Source organism: Myotis lucifugus, unplaced genomic scaffold (genome assembly GCF_000147115.1).
Source record: "Myotis lucifugus unplaced genomic scaffold, Myoluc2.0 scaffold_155, whole genome shotgun sequence".
Classification (NCBI taxonomy): Eukaryota; Metazoa; Chordata; class Mammalia; order Chiroptera; family Vespertilionidae; genus Myotis; species Myotis lucifugus.
In genome coordinates this window covers 2,705,596-2,724,485 of record NW_005871203.1, presented here as the reverse complement: position 1 = coordinate 2,724,485, position 18,890 = coordinate 2,705,596, and the positions used below count along the sequence as shown (strand labels likewise).

At 55.7% G+C, this 18,890-nt stretch overlaps 1 protein-coding gene across 1 annotated transcript; it reads left to right on the top strand.

Annotated features, from left to right (window-relative positions):
- Positions 1-1,461: 1,461 nt before the first annotated feature.
- APCDD1L (APC down-regulated 1 like) lies at positions 1,462-17,876 on the top strand. Its single transcript, XM_023759445.1, has 5 exons — positions 1,462-1,541; positions 1,660-1,775; positions 9,134-9,272; positions 11,143-11,695; positions 15,740-17,876. Exons 1-5 carry the CDS (start codon positions 1,462-1,464, stop codon positions 16,508-16,510), a joined length of 1,659 nt encoding a protein of 552 aa, XP_023615213.1. The 3' UTR covers positions 16,511-17,876.
- The last annotated feature ends 1,014 nt before the right edge of the window (positions 17,877-18,890 follow it).

The window sequence follows — 18,890 nt, the reverse complement described above, 5'->3', positions numbered from 1 at the left end:
GGTTTCGCCCCAGTGCCCAACCACCCCAACCAAAGCTCAAGAGGTCCCCCTTGTGGAGCCTCCCAAGAACAGCCCCATAAGTGGTGTCCTGCCCCAACGCTGTTCGCGTGAGCCCCGACACTCTGGGCACTTCTCAGACCCAAAGGCACTCAAGGGCAACCACCAGTCTCCATCCTTCTCTCCTCGAAACCTAAATAGCTCCTTGAGACAGGAAGGTTCTTGGCCCTTCCGAGGAAGATCTGGAGAACCAGCTCCCACGGCCCCACAGAGAGTTAAGCTCTTCCATGTGCCTCCGAGATCCCTCTTCCAGGAGCCATCACCAGTCACACGGCGTCTTCTTTCTTATTGAATGTGTCAAAACTTGCGATTATCTTGCCAAATTCCTGTTCTATATAACAATGAAAGCTTCAGTCTTCTGCCAAGAGAGTGATTAGGATTCAATCCAATGGGAGAATTCTAGACACATGTTCTGTTTAGCAAATACTGACTGGTAACTGCTCCCCGAGAGAGACCCAGGCATGTCCAAAATCACTGGAAAGCTCGCGCTCCATCCGTCCAGGCCCAACTCCCCCTCGCTCCACTCCTCAGAGCATGGGATGGCAGTGGAGAGCATTGACCAAATTTGGTAAAAAATATGAAAATATAAGGGCCAACGTGCAGATGTGGGAACACAGGCGCTGAAGCTGAGCTAACCAGGCCTTGTCTCCAAGACAGCAGAACATCTGGGTGAAAGGGAAAAGCTCCCATCAATCACCCTGGTGCCCCGGCTGTTCGAAAACAGCTGGTCTTTGGCTGGATTTTCCCGTTTTCATCTGGGTGGAAGGCCCAGCCAGAATGAGGCGTAATTAGCACTATCGTGGGGCCCGGGGAGAGTTTTGAGTGAACAGATTTGTGCTGGAACATTCCTAAACTAACAAACAAAAAAACCCTGGCTGCTGAGCCAGGCCTGGTGGGCCAGACCCGCTCCCCAAGCCCCCACTCCTTTCCCATTCCATGAGCTGAACGCCTCCTCCTCCCTCGAGGGGAAATGCTCAGCATGGGCTGTGGGGAGATGTCTACGTGGCCAGCTGCTCCCCTTGAGAAAAGGTTTCCAATTTGGAAAATGCAAACATAAAAGAATCGCCTTCTCCAGGTGGCACCAAGCAGGGCCCACCTTTGCCAGTGACCCCTGGGTCCAGCCCGGCCTGGGACAGGTCATGGAGCAAGGGAGCAGCAGTGACAAAGAAACCATGTCTCTTCGCTAGCCTTCCAACCCGCTCTCTGCTGCCCCTGCCTCGCACCCTGCTTTTCCAGGCAGCCAGGCCCCCGGATTCCTCGGGGCAACTTTCGACTCCCGAGCTCACGGGAAAAGAGCACGTTGGAGGGGCCCGGCTCGCTGCCGTGGAATGTAGCTTCTCTAGAGCACACGATGCAAAGCCCATTCCCCACCCTTGGCCTGGAACACAAAGACCCTCCGATGACATGGACGAGGAGATGCCGCTGTGGCTGGCGGGCCGCGTGGGCGTGTGCAGAGCCGCAGTCACCCCGGAGGGGAAGCTCAGGCTCCTTAGAATGCAGAGCTGGTCTTGGGGGGCCTGTGATTTGCTGGCACTGTCACGCGTGCCCATCTGTGGCCTCTCGGGGGAGCTGGAATGGACAGTCTGCGTGCCTCTGGTGCAGCGACTTCCCCGGAGAGCTCATCTTCCGCCGGAGCGGCGTGGTGACAGCTGCCAGCTCCGCCGGCCTCGGAGGCTCACGGGCGGGCGCCACGGGCCACCGCGCCCACGTCGCCGTGCGTGAGCGCAGCCGCTTCCTGTCACCACGGGCTACACTTTCGGGGGGATTTTTACTTAAAATGTGCACAAGGTCCCATGTCCAAACATTCTAGGGGAATTACCTCAAGCTGAGGATTCTGAAATAAACCAGAGGGTTTCAGATGTTGCTGTTTTTTTAACCAATAGAACACTTCCTTTTTTTTCAAAGTAGATCTTAATTAGGATCCTGATATACAAACCAGAGCAAAGGGTAGGGGCTGCTTGGGCTAACACTGGGGGTGAGAGACCAGAGCCTCACCCGCTACATCCCACCTTCTCTCCTGAAAACACTGCCCGTGGCCCTCAGAAGCCGGGGTGGAGACCTCCCGACAGCACCCCGCGACGCAGGCACCTCCCGCAGCGGCCCCCAGCCACACGCGGCCCCCCAGACCCTGAGATGCAGCCGGTCTACATTGAGTTGGGCTGCGAGTGGAAATACATTTCAAAGACTTGTATGAAAAAGACATATAAAGTATTTCATTAATAGTTTTCATATTTATACATGTTGAACTATAATATTTGGGGCTGGAAACAATATCATTAAAATTCATTTCACCCACTAAGTTTTAGCTTTTAAAAAAAAAATGTGGCTACTAGGAAATGTAACGTCACGCAGGAGGCTTACGTTTGTGCCTCACAGAGCTGGTTTCTCCTGAGCTGTGTGCTGTGGACGTAGGAGCCTTCCCTGCGGGTGTAAAACCACACCAGGGTCTCGGTTTGGCTGGAGCAGGTTACCAGGGTCAACAGAGGCCTTAAAGCAAAGCACCAGTTCTGGATCCACCTCATACTCGAAGCTGTCTCTCAGCAGGATCTGAGGCTCACACCTTCATCTCCCTCCATCAACTTCTCCTTCCTCTCAACCTGCCTGGGTCCGCCTGAGCCCCAGCCCGCTAGGAGCTGCCTTGCGGACCACCTTCCACCTCAGCCAGATTCTTAGTGACCCCAACAGCTGCGAGCCTTCTCTCTCCCCTTCCATTTCAAGCCACACTCACAATGGACACCGCCAGCCGATGCTCAGGAGGGGAACTCCCAGGGAGTGCGGACTGTCCACATGGAGTCATGTGCACTGGCCTGGTAAAGCACGAGTCATTCATCCACTCATCCAATTACAAGTAGGAACTATAACTAGAATTATAGCCAGCATGTCGCACTATGTGAAAGTACTGTTCTAAGTGTCAGCCACATTCTAACACAACAAATATTTACTGAGCACACATCAGGGGTGTGCCCGGTGCTGGGGAACCAGCAGTGAGCAAGAGAGAGGGGACCTGTTCTCGTGGAGTCAGCAAACTAGTAAGAGAAAGGAAGGAGAGAAGGAGGAAGGGAGGAATGAAGCAAGGGAGGGTGGGAGGGAGAAAGCTGAAGAGCCCAGAGTGACGCCTCAATAGCAGTGAGCACACCTAGCACCCAGATCTTGGTTTCTAAACACCATTCTCCAATGAAAGGAACCAGGACTTTTGAAGATATGGCTGGTTCCAGGGCTGGGGCAGAGAAAGTACAGAATGAGCCTGGAAGACCCTCTGGCACCAGTAATTGAGGAAGTGCTAACGAAAATGATAAGCGCATGTGCAAGGAACGGGAGCTGAGTTGAAGAAACTCCCAATGTCCACATTGGGGACAATTTGAGCCACAAAAATAATAATGATGGCAACAGATTGTAACCTGTAAAGTGAAGTAATAATCTGTGAGTTCAGACTAGTACAAATAATTGACTAAAGAGATGAATGGGGACATGGGACAGTGCTTCCTTATGGCACAGTTTCAACTAATAAATTCAGGAAGAATGACAGGACTGGAGAATGGACATTTGGAAAACACCATAACAATAATTTTTGGAAGCAAGAATCACCAATGGACATCGATAGATACTAAAATTAGGGGTGGGGAGTAAAATTAAAAAAAAAAGATACCTACATTATTTCTAAATATATCCCCATAAGATAATTCTTACTTATAAAGAGAAAAGTGGTAATTGAACAGTGGAGAGAACTAACAGACATCTCCTTGAGCAAGTGATCAAAACGAACATCTCCCGCATCGGGACAAGCTGCCACCGTGTGCCCCGGAGATGACGCCTTACAGACCACCGTGCGGGTGAAGGGACGAATGCACAGGGGTGGCCGGGGGACCTGGGCTTTGGATGGCCCTGCACTGAAGTGTGTCCCCAAAAGACACGTTCAAATCCTACACCTGGCACCTCTGAGTGCAGCCCAGCTGGGAAATGGGGTTTTGCAGTGTCATCGCACTCGGATGAGGTCATGCCGACGTGGGGACTGCGGTCTTCATAAGGGAAAAGAGAAGGCGATGTGGAGACAGAGAGGAAAGACAGCCATGTGGCCATGGGGGCAGAGACTGGAGTGGCCACAAGCCAAAGGACACCTGGGGCCACCAGAAGCCACAGAGGCAGCAAGGAGCCTCCCAGTCAGCCTGGGGAGGGAGCCTGGCCGGCCACACCTCGGACCTTTGTGCTCAGTCACCCAGTTTGGGGGCTCTGTTACGGAGAACCCAGGCCGGGCAGCCGAGAGGTGCCGTAACTTGGTGCCGGAACCTCCCACCTGCCCCTCTGCATTCTAGGCCCCCTCAGGCCATTCAGCACTCACCTCTACTTACTAAATAATATTCACTGCAAGTGTGACTTAACATTTCAAAATCAAGTTCAGACCAACCCCCTTCCAAAGCTCAGCCGGTCCTCTGAGCCTGGTGAGAGCACAGCTGGCCACGGGCGCTGGCTGCCTTTTCACACCCTCTAAAATCAATGCGGCACCGGGAATAAAGGCGCTCTCCCGCACCGAAATCACCTGGCACGCCTCCCGGAACCTCAGACTCGCCAATTAAGGGAGAAAAAGAGTGCTCTGCTTTTGCTTTTTGCCCCCCCCCCCCCCCAAAAAAAAGGTGTGTGAAGATCTGCTATTTCTCCGTCTGCTCGGCTTCACACCCCTGGCCACCTCCCCACCCTCCTCCGGTGAAGTCAGACCTACACTTTTCATTTACTTTGAAAAAAACCCACACGGATTGTGGGCTTGAGAAACCTCTCTAGGCCTCCACTTGCCTTTGTGAAATGAGAAGGACCACACCCTCCTGACAGGGGTGTTATTGAAGATCAGATAAGAAAAGGGCGCGTTTTCTCTCCCACTTCTCGCGAAGTGCAGAATGGGCAAGTCCCCAGAGAAGCAGATCTGTGGCTGCCAGGGTTTGAGAGGAGAGGGACACAGAGTGACTCCTAGTGAGTTTGGGGCTTCTTTCTGGGGTGATGAAACGTTCTGAGATGGGATGAGACGGGGGTGATGGTGAACATCCTAAATGTCGCTGGGTTTCCCTTGTACATGCTAAAGTGGTTAAAAGGGTAAATTTTATGTTAGGCATATTTTACCAAGAGTTATTTTTTTTTAAATATATTTTGTTGATTTTTTTACAGAGAGGAAGGGAGAGAGATAGAGAGTTAGAAACATCGATGAGAGAGAAACATCGACCAGCTGCCTCCCGCACATCTCCTACTGGGGATGTGCCCGCAACCCAGGTACATGCCCTTGACCGGAATCGAACCTGGGACCTTTCAGTCCGCAGGCCGACGCTCTATCCACTGAGCCAAACCGGTTTTGGCCAAGAGTTATTTTTAAATATGTTTTATCTTTTATTGATTTTAGAGGAGAGGAAGGGGGAGGGAGAGAGATAGAAACAATCAGCTGCCTCATGCATGGCCCTCACTGGGGATCGGGCCGCATCCCGGGCATGTGCCCTGACCAGGAATTGAACTGGGGACCTCTTGGTACATTAGTCGATGCTCAACCACTGAGCAACACCGGCCAGGCCAAGATTTATTTTTGAATTGGGATAGAGGGACACCAGCCAAGGCCCTCCAACCCACTGAACCTCAGTCTCCTCATCTGCAAAACGGGGGCACTGACAGAATCTCCATCAGTGGTGGTTGTGCAAATTACAGCTGTTGGTCCCTAGCAACGTCAGGCACTTGGCAACAGGCATCCCTGCATTGACAGGCCACCTGCCCTGGAAGCTGGGAGACTCCCCACCATGATGCAGACATGGCAGCTGATCTGAGACAATCTAGGCCTAGGGCCTCAGCAGAGGTTTAGCAAGTCCATCCCCTTCACAGCCCCAGGCAGGTTCCATGCGGGGAAGCCTGTTCCTGGCTCCTGACTCACAATAACGCACCATGCTAGAGCGGATGGCATTTAAACCCCAGCAGCCTGGTCTGGGCACTTGGGCGCTCTGGATTTAATTCTGCAGGTGATTTGAACGATGCTATCTAATTTCAAATGTCCCTGCTCTTATGAGTGCAAAAGCAGCGTAATTTTTAATTAGTGGGTAAACAGTAAATAATGGATGGCAGTAAGTGGACACCACTGTTAATTAAAAATCCATGGTTGATAAAAATCAATTTGGCCCATGCGTTTAATTCAGTCTATCAGGTCCCTGCGAAAAGTTGTACAGCCTGCCCCCAGCACCATCTGCTTGCAGCTGCCGCTTCTTTAGTTAAGACTTTTCTAGGGGAGAGACAAGAAGAAGAGAGAGTGAAGACAAGAAAATCAAAAGACTCCCTCAAAAGCTGCAGCTGAGAAAATTTCATGTATTCATTTCGAGTCAGCTAATTTAATGTTTGCAACCTTGACGTGGACGGTTCACGGTTGAGGGGAGATGTCATGTTCGCTCGGGTGTTTCCACAGAGCTCTCCGTGTGTGTGTGCGTGCGTGTGTGTGTGTGTGTGTGTGTGTGTGCGTGTGTGTGTGTGTAATTGAATTTATTGGGGTGACATTGGTTAATAAACCTGTACAGGTTTCAGGTGTACAGTTCTATGACAACCCTCTGCACACCACAGTGTGTTCACCACCCAAGTCAAGTCTCCTTCCATCAGCGTGGATCCCCCTGTGCCCTCCTGCCTCCCACCCCCTCCCCCTCTGGCTGTGTTTTCTATTTTGTGTGTGCATGTTCTGAATGCAGGGAGATTTCATCGTGTCACATCATCTCCCGACTTAATTGAATCCTAATTTCTCACAGAAAAACAAGACGAAGTAAACCACTTGGGCAGCAGGCTCCCCGAGGAGTCAGGGCCGTGCCTCCAGAGAGGTGCTGGGGGGCGGCGCTTCCTCCGGAGCAGAAAACATTTCCTCCAGAAGCGGAGCCGTGGGGACAATGCCAGTGCCATCCTCAGAGCCACTGGCCATTCTGCTGAGACGCGAGCTCGAGTTTCCCAGCGGCAAACGCTCGGACCCTTCGGGCCCTTTGCTGCCCTTTGCTCACATCCATTCCCCAGGTCAACCCGGGGAGGGCCTCGCTGGCACAGTGGTGCTCACACCACCTGCAGAACTGAACGCGGGGCCCAGTTCCCCAGGTGGAAGGTGCGAGCTGTTGGCGCTGAGGCGCGTGCGTCCGGCTCAGGACTCGCCACACGGTTATGCCAAAGTCTGGCCCGTCTGTGATGCCCACCCACCACAATGTCCTGGCTCCATCCCCGCAAATTTCTCTGCCGGAGTTAATGCGGAACCACCACAGGCTCCTCTCATGCAAGACGCCCCTTGGTACGTAGTCACTCAGCACAGGGGCCCTGAGAGCTGGCTGTTGGTTTTCACTTCTACTTGGCCGATTAAAACCAATAAAGCAGCTGTAGGATAAACCAGGAAGGTAGCAGGGGCCTAGGGCTGCACCAGCATTCTCATTCCTTCCTCCACTCGTCATTTGCTCACTCATTCCTTCCTTCCTTCATTCACTCATTCATTCATTCAGCAACTGCCTGTGGAGCACCCTGCATCCCACCAAGTCTTGAAAACAGCCACTCCCCCTTGCCTGCCATGCAAGACGAGCAACAGTTAGGATGTCAGGCCGTAGTCTGACCACCTGAATGGAACCCTGGCTCTGCCACAGCTGGGCAGCCTATGCCCCCCATGCAAGCTAAGCCGTGTTGCTGAGAAGGAAGCTAAGGCTGACGCCCGTTTCCTTTCCTCAGTTGTTGCAAAGGGCAGATAACGTATGAAATCGGACGGAGCCGATACTCAGTTAATACTCAGGTTATTGGCATCGTCACCACCATTCTTGCTGCTCCAGCTTTCTCAGCCGACCGCTGAGGACCCTGAGCGTCTCTGGATGAGACTCCCAACCTCCAGGGAGGTGAGGGTTCCACTCGCCTCATTTTCCTGAGAGGCCACTGGCCACCACGGGCCCCCATGTCCATGTGGGGACACCAGGTGCCCTGCGAAGGGGTAGTGTGGTCCCCAGGTTTCCACAGCCCCCACCCCTGGCCCTGCTGCCTTTCCTGACCCTGACTGAGAAGCTGTGAACGTGAGATGGGGAAGGGGACAGAATACATCCTTCATTTGTTGCTTCACTCGGCCCCAGCCTCCTGCCAGGGCCTGCCTCCCCGGCTGGCCGACATCTCCGCCAGGCCCCGGAGCCCCTGACCCACTTCGGCCACAGGCTCGGTGGGAAGAGGACCTTGGAAAGCCCTTTGCAGGAGCAGGGCCAGCGGTCAAGGGCAGCCACCCGGAGCATCGCCGCTGCTGTAATATTTGGACACCGCTCGCTGCCAGGCTTCCCACAGCATCCCGCCATCTGGGCCGTGTCAAGGCCAGGCCTCGGAGGAGAGATGATGGTTTCTGGCGGGATCGCTGCTCTTCAGCAGCTGAAGGCCCCGAGCTCTCGCCTCCAAGCAGCTCCTGGAAGAGAATGAGCAGTCCCACGGCCGGGCCTGGCTGGTCTCCACAGGATGAGCACATCTGGGGGTCACTCAGGAGGGCCTGGGGCCTCCGCCCCGCTGTTCACACCCACCCTCCCCCCAGAGGCCTCAGGTTCCACCCCAGCCCCACGTGCTGGATGCTGGCCGGGGGCCCACAGAGATGGAGACAGACAGCACAAGGCCTGGTCGAGGCAGGTCCATGCGTGAGGGGCCTCGAGGGGCAGGCACAGTTCTGCTCCACATGGCAGAGGTCAAGCGGAACCTGGGCTCCTTGGTGAAGGGGTGGCAGTCCCATGCCCCGGTGGACAGTGCCATCGTCCGGGAGTGAGGGCCCTCGTGTCCCCAGCCGTGCCCAGCCACGGCAGGCGAGTCTGAGCAGGGTCTGGGCTGCGGAAGTCGGGCTCAGCACAGTGACTTTGGGAATCTGGACAGTCTCCCTGCAGGAGGCTTGGATTCCACGGTGGTCACAACCAGGAGACGAGTCCGGAGGCTGATTCTAGGCACCCCATCATTGTCTCGGGGGCTGGGGTGGCCTACGGGGGGGCTGGATGCCCCAGGAGGGGCAGAGGTGGAGGTTGGGGTGGGAGGGCAGCTGGGGCAGGTGGGGCACCTGGGCAGAGCTGGAACCCTAACCCTGGGTCTGTCTGCTTTGCAGCCCATATTGCAGAGGCAGCTGGGAAAGCAGGGGGTGGCCTCCTGCGCTGGGAACCTCGCTGCCAGCAGCCCCTGACCAGCAGAGCGCCCGTCACTGCACTGCTGCCTCCACGCCTCGAGGGTCCCTGGATCTCCACTGGGTAAGACCCTAGGTCACCTTGACCTTAGGCCCCTGTGCTGGGAGACTCTCCTCTCTGAGCCTCAGTGTCCACATCTGTAAAATAGGCACAACTGTCCTATTGTCTAAGAGGCCTTCTACCTGTGGCATAAAGCTTTACCCACCACCACCACCACCACCACCACCACAGCGTGAGCCTGGAAGGCAGGCACCGTGTTGGGCATCATGCCACAGCCACAAGCAGCAACTGGACAAAATCAAAACACCAACTATACAAATACTTATTGAGTGCCTAGTATGAACTAGTACAGAGGGGGACACGCTCTAAGCACATGAATACAGAAATAAGTAACACAATCTCGAGGTGGTGCTAAGCTCTGCAATGAAGGACATAAAACAAGGATGTAATAGTGAGTGACCTGGGAGGGTTTTTGTGAGAGTGGTCAGGGAAGGCTTCTCGGAGGTGGTGACATTCCATTGAAGGCTGAAAGAAGAGGAGTCAGCCATCCAGAGAGCCAGGGGAAGAGGCAGGCAGAGGGAACAGCTGGTGCAAAGGTCCTGAGGCAGGAAGTGGTGGGTTAGAGAGGGCTCAGGTGTCTTGCTTGCCTGTCTCATTCTCTCTCTAACCTTGCAGGCTGGCCTGCCAGTTCAGGCACTGTTGCTCTCTGGGGCAATGGGCTTCGTGCTCTGTCCTCATTTGTGGGGTCCTCCCTCTTAATGTGGGGATGGGGAGAAGGGAGGCAGTGGCCTCCTCCACACCTAGCACATCACTTCCTCTCCCGCCAGCCCCTTCCAGCCAGCCCCATTCTAGGATCAGGGACTAGATGGACTCTCCGTGTCCTCCACGCACCTTCTGAGGTCAGAGAGAAGCGAGATGCCAAACATCTGCTATCGCTCTGGGTGGAGGGAGGGCCTGGAGCTCAGCAAAGCCCCTTTGGATGCATTCCCAGGCTCTCACCCAACTCCACAGTCCGGGGGGACCCAGGCACCACTGGCCGGGGTCACTCTGAGACAGAACTGGGGCTCAGGAAGGGTAGGGACTGCCTGCTGGCTGCTCCTGCCCCGGGGCCAATTGCATTCTGGAACAGTGCTTCTAGAAACTTCTAGAACCTTCTTCCTCGAAAGCTCCCCTCTGTACTTCCCAGACAGCCTTAGTGCAGAGACCGAGATGTCCAGTGTGACCTGATGCAACCCCTTAGGCAAACCGTCCCCTGCCGGGCCTTGTCTGAGGCACGGGCGAGGAGCGGGCTGAGGCCACCTCGGCGTGTGACAGGATCTGAGCGTCTACATCCACGCTCATCATGGTCCGGCAGCCAGGACCCAAGGAGGATCCTAGGTCCCGGGCTCTGGGCCAGGTGCCAGGAATCCAACGCAGAGAGAACAGGCAGGGCACTGCCTCCGGAGCTCCAGCACAGAGGTCCTGAGGGGGAGTACCTCTCAGGTGTGACCGTTGTGCGGACATGTCCAGAGGCCATGACTGTGATGGAGACCTCCCCATCACAGACACAGGAGCTGGGCCGTCATCCTGGCTCACATTCCCGGTGAGGCACAGAGTGGGTGAAACCAGGTCTCCCGGCGGCAAGGCCTGTGCACTTCCCTGGGGCCCCGGGACCCACGGGGGCCCCGAGGGAGGGTGTCACCTGAAGGTGATAGGATTGAATGGAAGGGGACGAGCGGGCTTCGGCCAAAGCCACAGGCATTGAGTGGAGGGCCCCAGCCCCCCTAGTGGGACTTACTAAGATCACTCAGAGAAATTGAGGCTGTAGAGGCCCAACAGCCCTGAGCTGAGGTCTGCAATGGGGGTTTAGGGTGGGGGGGGTGGGACCCACCCAGAAAGGGGCTCACGTGCAGGTTCTCACTGCTCTGCCCACCCCATCTCTCCCACCCGACAGCTGCGAGGTGCGACCTGGGCCCGAGTTCCTCACCCGTTCCTACACCTTCTTCCCCAGCCGCCTCTTCCGAGCCCACCAGTTCTACTACAAGGACCCCCTCTGCCAGGAGCCTGCCCACTCCCTGGTCATCAAGGGCAAGGTCCGCCTACGCCGGGCCTCCTGGGTCACCCGTGGTGCCACCGAGGCCGACTACCACTTGCACAAGGTGGGAATCGTCTTCCACAGCCGCCACGCGCTGCTGGACATCACCAGGCGCCTCAACCGGACCCAGGCCAGCCGTGACTGTGCCCAGCAGCTGCCCCCTGCCCAGGCCTGGGTGTCCGGGACGCTGTATGAGCTGCTGAGCGCCCGGGCCGAGCGGGACTGCACGGCCACCCTGGGCTTCACCATGCACGAGCTCAGCCTGGTCCGAGTGCAGCGCCGCCTGCAGCCGCAGCCCCGGGCTGGGCCCCAGCTGGTGGAGGAGCTGTACCTGGGGGACATCCACACCAACTGGGCAGAGAGGTGGCACTACCGGCCCACCGGCTACCAGCGCCCGCTGCAGAGCGCCCTGGTGAGTGTCGGCCCTGGGAGGGCAAGCTCAGAGCCGTGGCCCAGCAAGCCCTACCTGACCTGCTCCTGCCAGGGCCTCATGCTTCCCCATCCTGGTCTGTGGGCCACGTGAAGTCTTTACTCTCCCTTAATTTCAAAGTAGTGATGAACGTAAATAGTTTCCAGGATCCGTACTAATGTTAAAATGAGACCGGCAACAGTGTCAGAGGTTCTGGAAGCTGTAGGAGTTTGTTGTCCACATTCACAGTGAGAAGAAACGTTAACTTTTATCAATTAAAGCAGTGATTTTCAATCTTCTCATCTCATAGCACATAAACTAATTGCTAAAATTCAGCAGCACACCAAAAAAGATATTTTTCACTCATCTGAGAAAAAAATAGGTATCATTTTGATTTATTCACACCTAACAGCTATTGTTGTGTTGGCTGTTGACAATCTAAGGAAAAAGAGGTCAGTACCCACGACTAAATAGTCAGGTATTGCATGTTTTAAAAATTCTGTCGACACACCAGGGTGCCGCGGCACACTGGTTGAAAACCACTGAGTTAGAGGTTAGTAAAAAGGAAGTCAAGGTTAGGGCTCCAAGTTGAGAATGTCTGAACTTGGCACCCAAGGAACGTCCTTCAAAAGTAGATGGAGGGAGGGAGGGAGGAAGGGACGGATGAGGTCAGTTGTCCCTGTCAAGTGCTCTTTGAGCCCTTAGGCAACCGTCACATCATTCAGCAAGTATTAAGTGCCTACTGCGTACTATACACTCAAGGAATGAAAACAGGTGGGGCAACTTCTCACCCCTGGGAGCACCCCAAGGTGAGGGCCTGGGAATGAGCCCACCCCTCTTCTCCCAAGGCAGGATTTGGGGAGCAGAGAAAAAAGCACCATTCTCATAATCAGAAAATCAGCCCCAGTTCTTTCATAACCTCAAAAGTATTCCCTTTTTGGCAGCCGATGTTCCAGCGGTTCTCAACCTGGCGGTCGTGACCCCTGAAAATACATCCTGCATATCAGATATTTACATTATGATTCATAACAGTAGCAAAATTACAGTTATGAAGTAGCAACGAAAATAATTTTATGGTTGGGGGTCACCACAACATGAGGAACTGTATTAAAGGGTCGCGGCATTAGGAAGGTTGAGAACCACTGTTAGACGGTCTGGCATTACTCCTACCTAGGAGAAGGTGCTGGCAGGGTCATGTCTGGAGCCCACCACCTCATTAGGGAAACCCTGCACGCAGAAGACGGACCCCTGGTGCCAAGAATGACACTTTCGTGTCTTCCCAGGCCGGGCTCCGGACAGCCTCCGGCCCTCTGCCGCCTGACCAGTCCGTGAGGCCGGTGCCACCTGCAATGTGACTGAGAGGCAGAGCACCGGGACGTTTGCAGGGATGAGTGGTGCCAGATGCAGGGACATTAAATTAAATGGCCCCTCTCCGGAAAAAAAGGAAGATAATTTCAAAGAAGGAGATGCGGCATATATATCCCCAAGTAACGAATCAGTCGTGATCTTGTGCTCTCTGGGGCCCAAGCCTTGCCCAAGACCCAACCAGATGGTAAACATGAACATTTTTAGAAGTTAATTTCAAACCAATTTGATCCCCAAATTCATTGCCTGGATATAGAATCCTAATCAATCAGCCAGCACTCAACCAAAAGCATCCAAGCCTGGTGTCTCCTCTGGGGGTTAATTAGAAGCGGTATGTGCTGTTTGAGAAATAACTTTATGTAACAGGCTTGAAGCAGGAGGAGCCTGGCTCCTGCGTCCGCGCGTTCTGCTGGCTGGAGGCTTGTTTGTGAACACAGGCAACCGGGCCTCGGCCAAACGACGCCCGGGAGACTGACAGGCGGCCCCTTCCTTCACCCCCTTCCAGAGCATCAGAGAAGGGCGTGCCTTTTCTCCCCCTTCTCTGAGAAGTGCGCCAGGTTCTCCACCGGTTCCTGCTCCGCAGAAAAACGCTTGCCCCCAATTAGCAGCCAGCACCCCCAATGTCCTGTCTGCAAAAGGCAGCTCCGTTCTGGAGAGAGGGCGGCCCTGGGATTATGTTGCTGTGATGCCTTATGTTGTGGGGACACATACCAGCATGACAACAGCCGGGATGCGGGGGAAAGGCCAACGTTGGAGCGGGCTCTCACCCGCTGCATGCAATGCCCTCCCTCCACTAACTACCCATCACAAACATTTTTGCCATCATTTGCTAGTATTTCAAAGCACCTTCAAGTACTCTGGGTCAAAACCCCCCAAATCAAAACCAATTACTTCTCTACATTATGGAAATCAAGGCAAGTTTAGATTCACCGTAGAAATAAATAATAAGCTTTTAATGTGGTCATCCAAAAAGAAGAAAAATACTTCCCATCATCCAATATTTTCTTTCTAAACCAGCCCTCCCAGACACCACTTGTTTGGCATGAAAGTCACCCAGGAGCAATCTGTGAAAATCTCTTGTTTTTGCAAGAAGAAGAAGAAGAAGAAAAAAAAAGCAGCTGATTTCCCAGCTGGGTCCCCGGAAGCCCTGGCCCTGGCCCACTTTGCAAACGCAGGTGTGCTAGTCCCACGCCAGCCCTGCCGACGCGCGGCTGTGCAAGGAGGTTCACCTTTCAGAACGCTGCGCGGGACTAAGCTCTGGGCAGCAGAGGCTGACTACTCCCTCGCAGTTCGGTTCAGCATCTGGCTGTCGTTGGCGTGTTCCCTGTAAACCCCGCTCCCGAGGCTCCGTGAGGCAGGGAAACTGTAAATAAGGCCAACGAGAGAGGAAACGCATAGCCCAGGCCGCAGAGAACCGGATCCACGGGGGTGGCCGGTTGTCCCTCCTGTAAATGACACCCCAGTGGCCGTCGCTGTGTTCTGCGTCTTTGCAATGTCCCAGCCATCTCCTCAGCACGGGCTCCATGCGATGGGCTCTGCGGCAGGGGGAGTATTCCCATCCTTGGTGCCGTGTCCACTTTCCAGGGATGTGGAAGGAAGGATGCTCACCTTCCAAGGTGAAATTTCTGGAGATACAGTCTCTCTTCTGCACCCGGTAATGGAGACCAGGCTCCTGGGAGGGGCATGAGGCTTTCTGCATAGAAAGGGGGTGGGGTCCGACAGACAGGGTTCAACGCATCTGCCACACCCTTGGCTGGCCGCCTGGTCCACTGGGTTTCAGCTTCTGCTACTCTAACATGTAACCGTTGCATGAGACATGCTTAGCACAGTTCCTGGCCCTCAGGGGCACCCAGAAGCATGAAAGGGTAGAGAGCGTCTCCTTGGAAAGGAAACCACAATAAACCTTAACGGCCGAATTTTAGGACCAAGCAGGCTGGGGGTGGGAAAGAACAACTTCTGTCAAATCCCAGGACAGAGGGCACCTCCATTCCATTTCTCATCCACTCAATCATCCATCCATTCCTTCATCACTCAGCAACTTCGTTCCTGCTGTGACCAGGCACTGTGCCAGGCCCTGGGGACAGAGCAGCGCAGAGACAGTCCCGGCTTTCTGGAGCTTACGATCTAATGAAGGGGAGGGTGGAAAGAAGGGGAGGGGGGGAATGACAGGTCTCTGAGCACTAGAAAGGCCCCGAGGATGCCCGGGCATGGTGGTCAGGAAAGGTCTCCCTAAGGCCGCTCTTTGATCTGAGTCCTAGAGGACGAGGAGCCGATCAAACTATGCTCTGGGGCAGGGGTCCTCAAACTTTTTAAACAGGGGGTCAGTTCACTATCGCTCAGACCGTTGGAGGGCCGGACTACAGTTTAAAAAAAAACTATGAACAAATTCCTATGCACACAGCGGCGGCAAAAACACCCGGCGGGCCGGATAAATGTTTTCGGTGGGCCGCATGTGGCCCGCGGGCCATAGTTTGAGGACCCCTGCTCTGGGGGATCCCAGGTAGAAGGAACAGCAGGTGCAAAGGCCCAGAGGGTCTAAGAAGAGCTAAGTAGCCATTGAGCTGGAGGCTGGGAGTGGAGAGTGATGGGTGACCACTGGGTAGGCCCCATGGCACCCCATCCCAGAGTGCACCCCGACTTCTCCAGCTGAGACAGTCACTGCCCTTTGTGTGTCTCTTTCAGCACCACGCTCACCCCTGCCCCGCCTGCAGCCTCATCGCCCGCTCCGACGAGCACCATCCTCCCGTGCTGCCTGCCCCCGTGGCCCTGCCCCTGCACCTGGGCGGCCAGTGGGTCAGCGCCGGGTGCGAGGTGCGCCCCGCCGTGCTCTTCCTCACCAGGCTCTTCACCTTCCATGGGCACAACCGCTCCTGGGAAGGGTACTACCATCACTTCTCGGACCCCGCCTGCCAGCAGCCCACCTTCACTGTCTACGCAGCCGGCCGCTACACCAGGGGCACGCCATCCACCAAGGTCCTCGGTGGCACCGAGCTGGTGTTCCAGGTCACAGAGGCTCGTGTGACCCCCATGGACCAGGTCACCACGGCCGTGCTCAACGTCTCAGAGCCGAGCAGCTGCGGGGGCCCCGGGGCCTGGTCCCTGGGAAGGGAACGGGATGTCACAGCCACCAATGGGTGCCTGCCCCTGGGCATCAGGCTCCCCCACGTGGAATATGAGCTTTTCAAGGTGGAGCAAGACCCCCTCGGGCAAAGCCTGCTCTTCATCGGACAAAGGCCCACTGATGGCTCGAGTCCGGACACCCCCGAGAAGCGCCCCACGTCTTACCAAGCGCCCCTGGTGCTCTGTAACGGGGCGGCCCAGGACTTCTCCCAGCCCCCCCAGCACGGGCCTCTGCTGCAGAAGCTCCTCAACAGTGGGAGGTGCTGTCCTCCAGTGGCCCCTCTCCCCTTTCTGCTCCTAATTCTTGGGCTGGCCTTCCTCCAGTGGCTATGAGATTGGGACCGGCTGACCCCGGGGACTCCAGCCTGGCGCAGACCCCACACCTGTCTGTGAGGAAGGCCACTCCTTCCCTGTTCTCCGTCACAGACAGGTGGTGGCCCTGCCACTGTCAGCTCAGCCTGTGTCTTGGTGGCTCAGCCCCTGCGGAGTGCATACTGCGGTCGGTTAGCAACTGTGACCACGAGCCCGGGCCTCGCGGCCATGTCCATTGCTTTGAGTTTTGAACACTGGCTCCCACCTTCCGTGGGCAGTTCGGGGACCTGCACCAGGGACTGGACCTCAGAGGCCCCCTTATTTCCTGTACCCTTGGGATTCTGTGCAATGGGGGGGAGGGAGGTTCCTTAAAGATCACTAATTCGAATTTAGCAATACACACTCAGACGTGATTACACATGCCGCTCAGGCTCTCGGTTCTCAGCTCTCCGGCAGAAGGCTTGTCTCTTGGGGGAAACTCAGCTTCCCCGAATCCCGACTGGGGGCGTCTGTGTGCACCTGCCCGTGCTCCGCCAGGCAGGCCGCCAGCGGTCCACGCGTGGGGGTAAATGCCGCCTCCGGCGCACGCGCGTGTTCCAGCTGAGCCCCGGAATGCGGTGGCCCTTGCCCCCACCACGCTGGGCTGGCGCCGGGAACAGGTCCTGGGAGGAAAGCGGTGTTCCCAGCCTTGGGAAAGTAATTAATACTAATGATATCGGCATTACCACGCGCTCTGTAATTAGCCCTGCACAGGTGTTCTCTGTTTTCAAGATTCCCTGTGCCTCGCGGACAAGGAGGGAGAAAACAATCCCGAATGTGTCTCTGGGACCACCCCAGGGAGCGGGCAGGGAGCGCTGCGAGGAGACACGGAGGAGATAGATGCTCCTGCGCCCGTGTCCTCCTCTGCTCGGGAGGCTGTCGCCACGGTGGGGACAGGCTGTGCCTCTCCAGGCCTGCCTGTGTGCCCAGGGCCACGTCTGTACATTGTGAAATTAACTGGCATCCTGGTGGGCGCAAGGGTTTCCGGGACTCGGTGCCGACGAAGCACCCCCTCCTTCCTCCGCCCGATTCCTATCTCTGGCTCTTGTCACGGATCTCGAACAACAATTGTCTGTGAGGCTAATGATGCTTTCAGAAGGAAGCCCTTGTCCTTCCGTTAGATTGTGTGGGGTTCAATCAGCCCGCTGAAATTGCTCTAACTTATCTACCCATTCTTCTTAAAAAAAAACCCCACACACCACCAAGTTCATATTGTCTGTGGGTCTCAGAGAGTGACGAGTGTTCCTGGCATATTTACTAAAGCACAAGAAAGAATGATTGTGGCCTCAGACTGCATCGGGTGGAGGGGTCCCTGGTGGGAGGAGGGTGGGTGGCGATAATGTGTCCACAGCTGAGCGAGTCTGTGTCTAAGGCTTGAGGCAACCATGCCATCATTTATCATCAAATTTGAATCTTTTAATAAAATTAAACAGTCTGAAAAATGCTCTCACCAGTTATTAAAGTCAACCAAGGGGGCTATGATCCTAGAGAAATGCAGTGTCTTCCAGAAAGAGGATGAGACCGGGGGTGGCCATCGCTGGATGGCTGTTATGCACCTCGAGGCCGCGCTATGGCCAGCCCTGGTTAAAGCTCCAGGGCTTCCAGGACACTCGGAAGAAACCCCAACTTCTTGCTCACCGATGTCTGCGAGGCCCCACCTGCCTCCCCCACCCAGGTTGCACCTGTGTTCCTTCTTCCTCTTGATCACAGCAAGCTGTTCCCCGCCTCGGGGCCTCTGCACGTTATTTCTCTGCCAACACCTCTTCCCCCAGATCCTTCTAAGCTTGGCTCTTTCTTTGCCTTCAAGCCTGAGACCACGTCCTTCCTCATGACACCCGCCACCAGCATCCTCAGAGAGCGGCCTCCTTCCCTCCGTCTTCTACCCATCCCATCACCCTTCTGCTTTGGGTCATGCTTCCTGACTCTGGGTCCTCGGCCGCCAATGTAAAAGGGAAGGACTGAGGCACCGCGACCTTTCCGAGCAGGGCCGGCAGTGCCTGGCGCTCGGTGGAAGCTCAGTACGCACGGCCCAGTGATGCCAGTTAATCCTCACACCGAAACCTGTGAGGTCACTGCCGCCACAGGGACAGCCTCCCTGGCCGGCGGCCCGACAGTGTGGGTGAGGGGTGACGGCTTCCTGCCCGGTCAGGCTCAGGGAGGAAGGGGCTGGCCGAGGCCAAAGCAGCTGGGCCTCCTCCGGGCTGGCATTGGGGGCTCCGGTCCCTTGACAGGGGTGGGATTCCTTGACCGTATTTGGGGGGAGTGATTCAGGGCTGCTTTGTGGGACGTGGCGTGAGCCACCTAATTAGGAGGCTGTGCTGAGGAAGAGAAGGTCCCGGCCCCGCCACCTGGACCCAGGCCC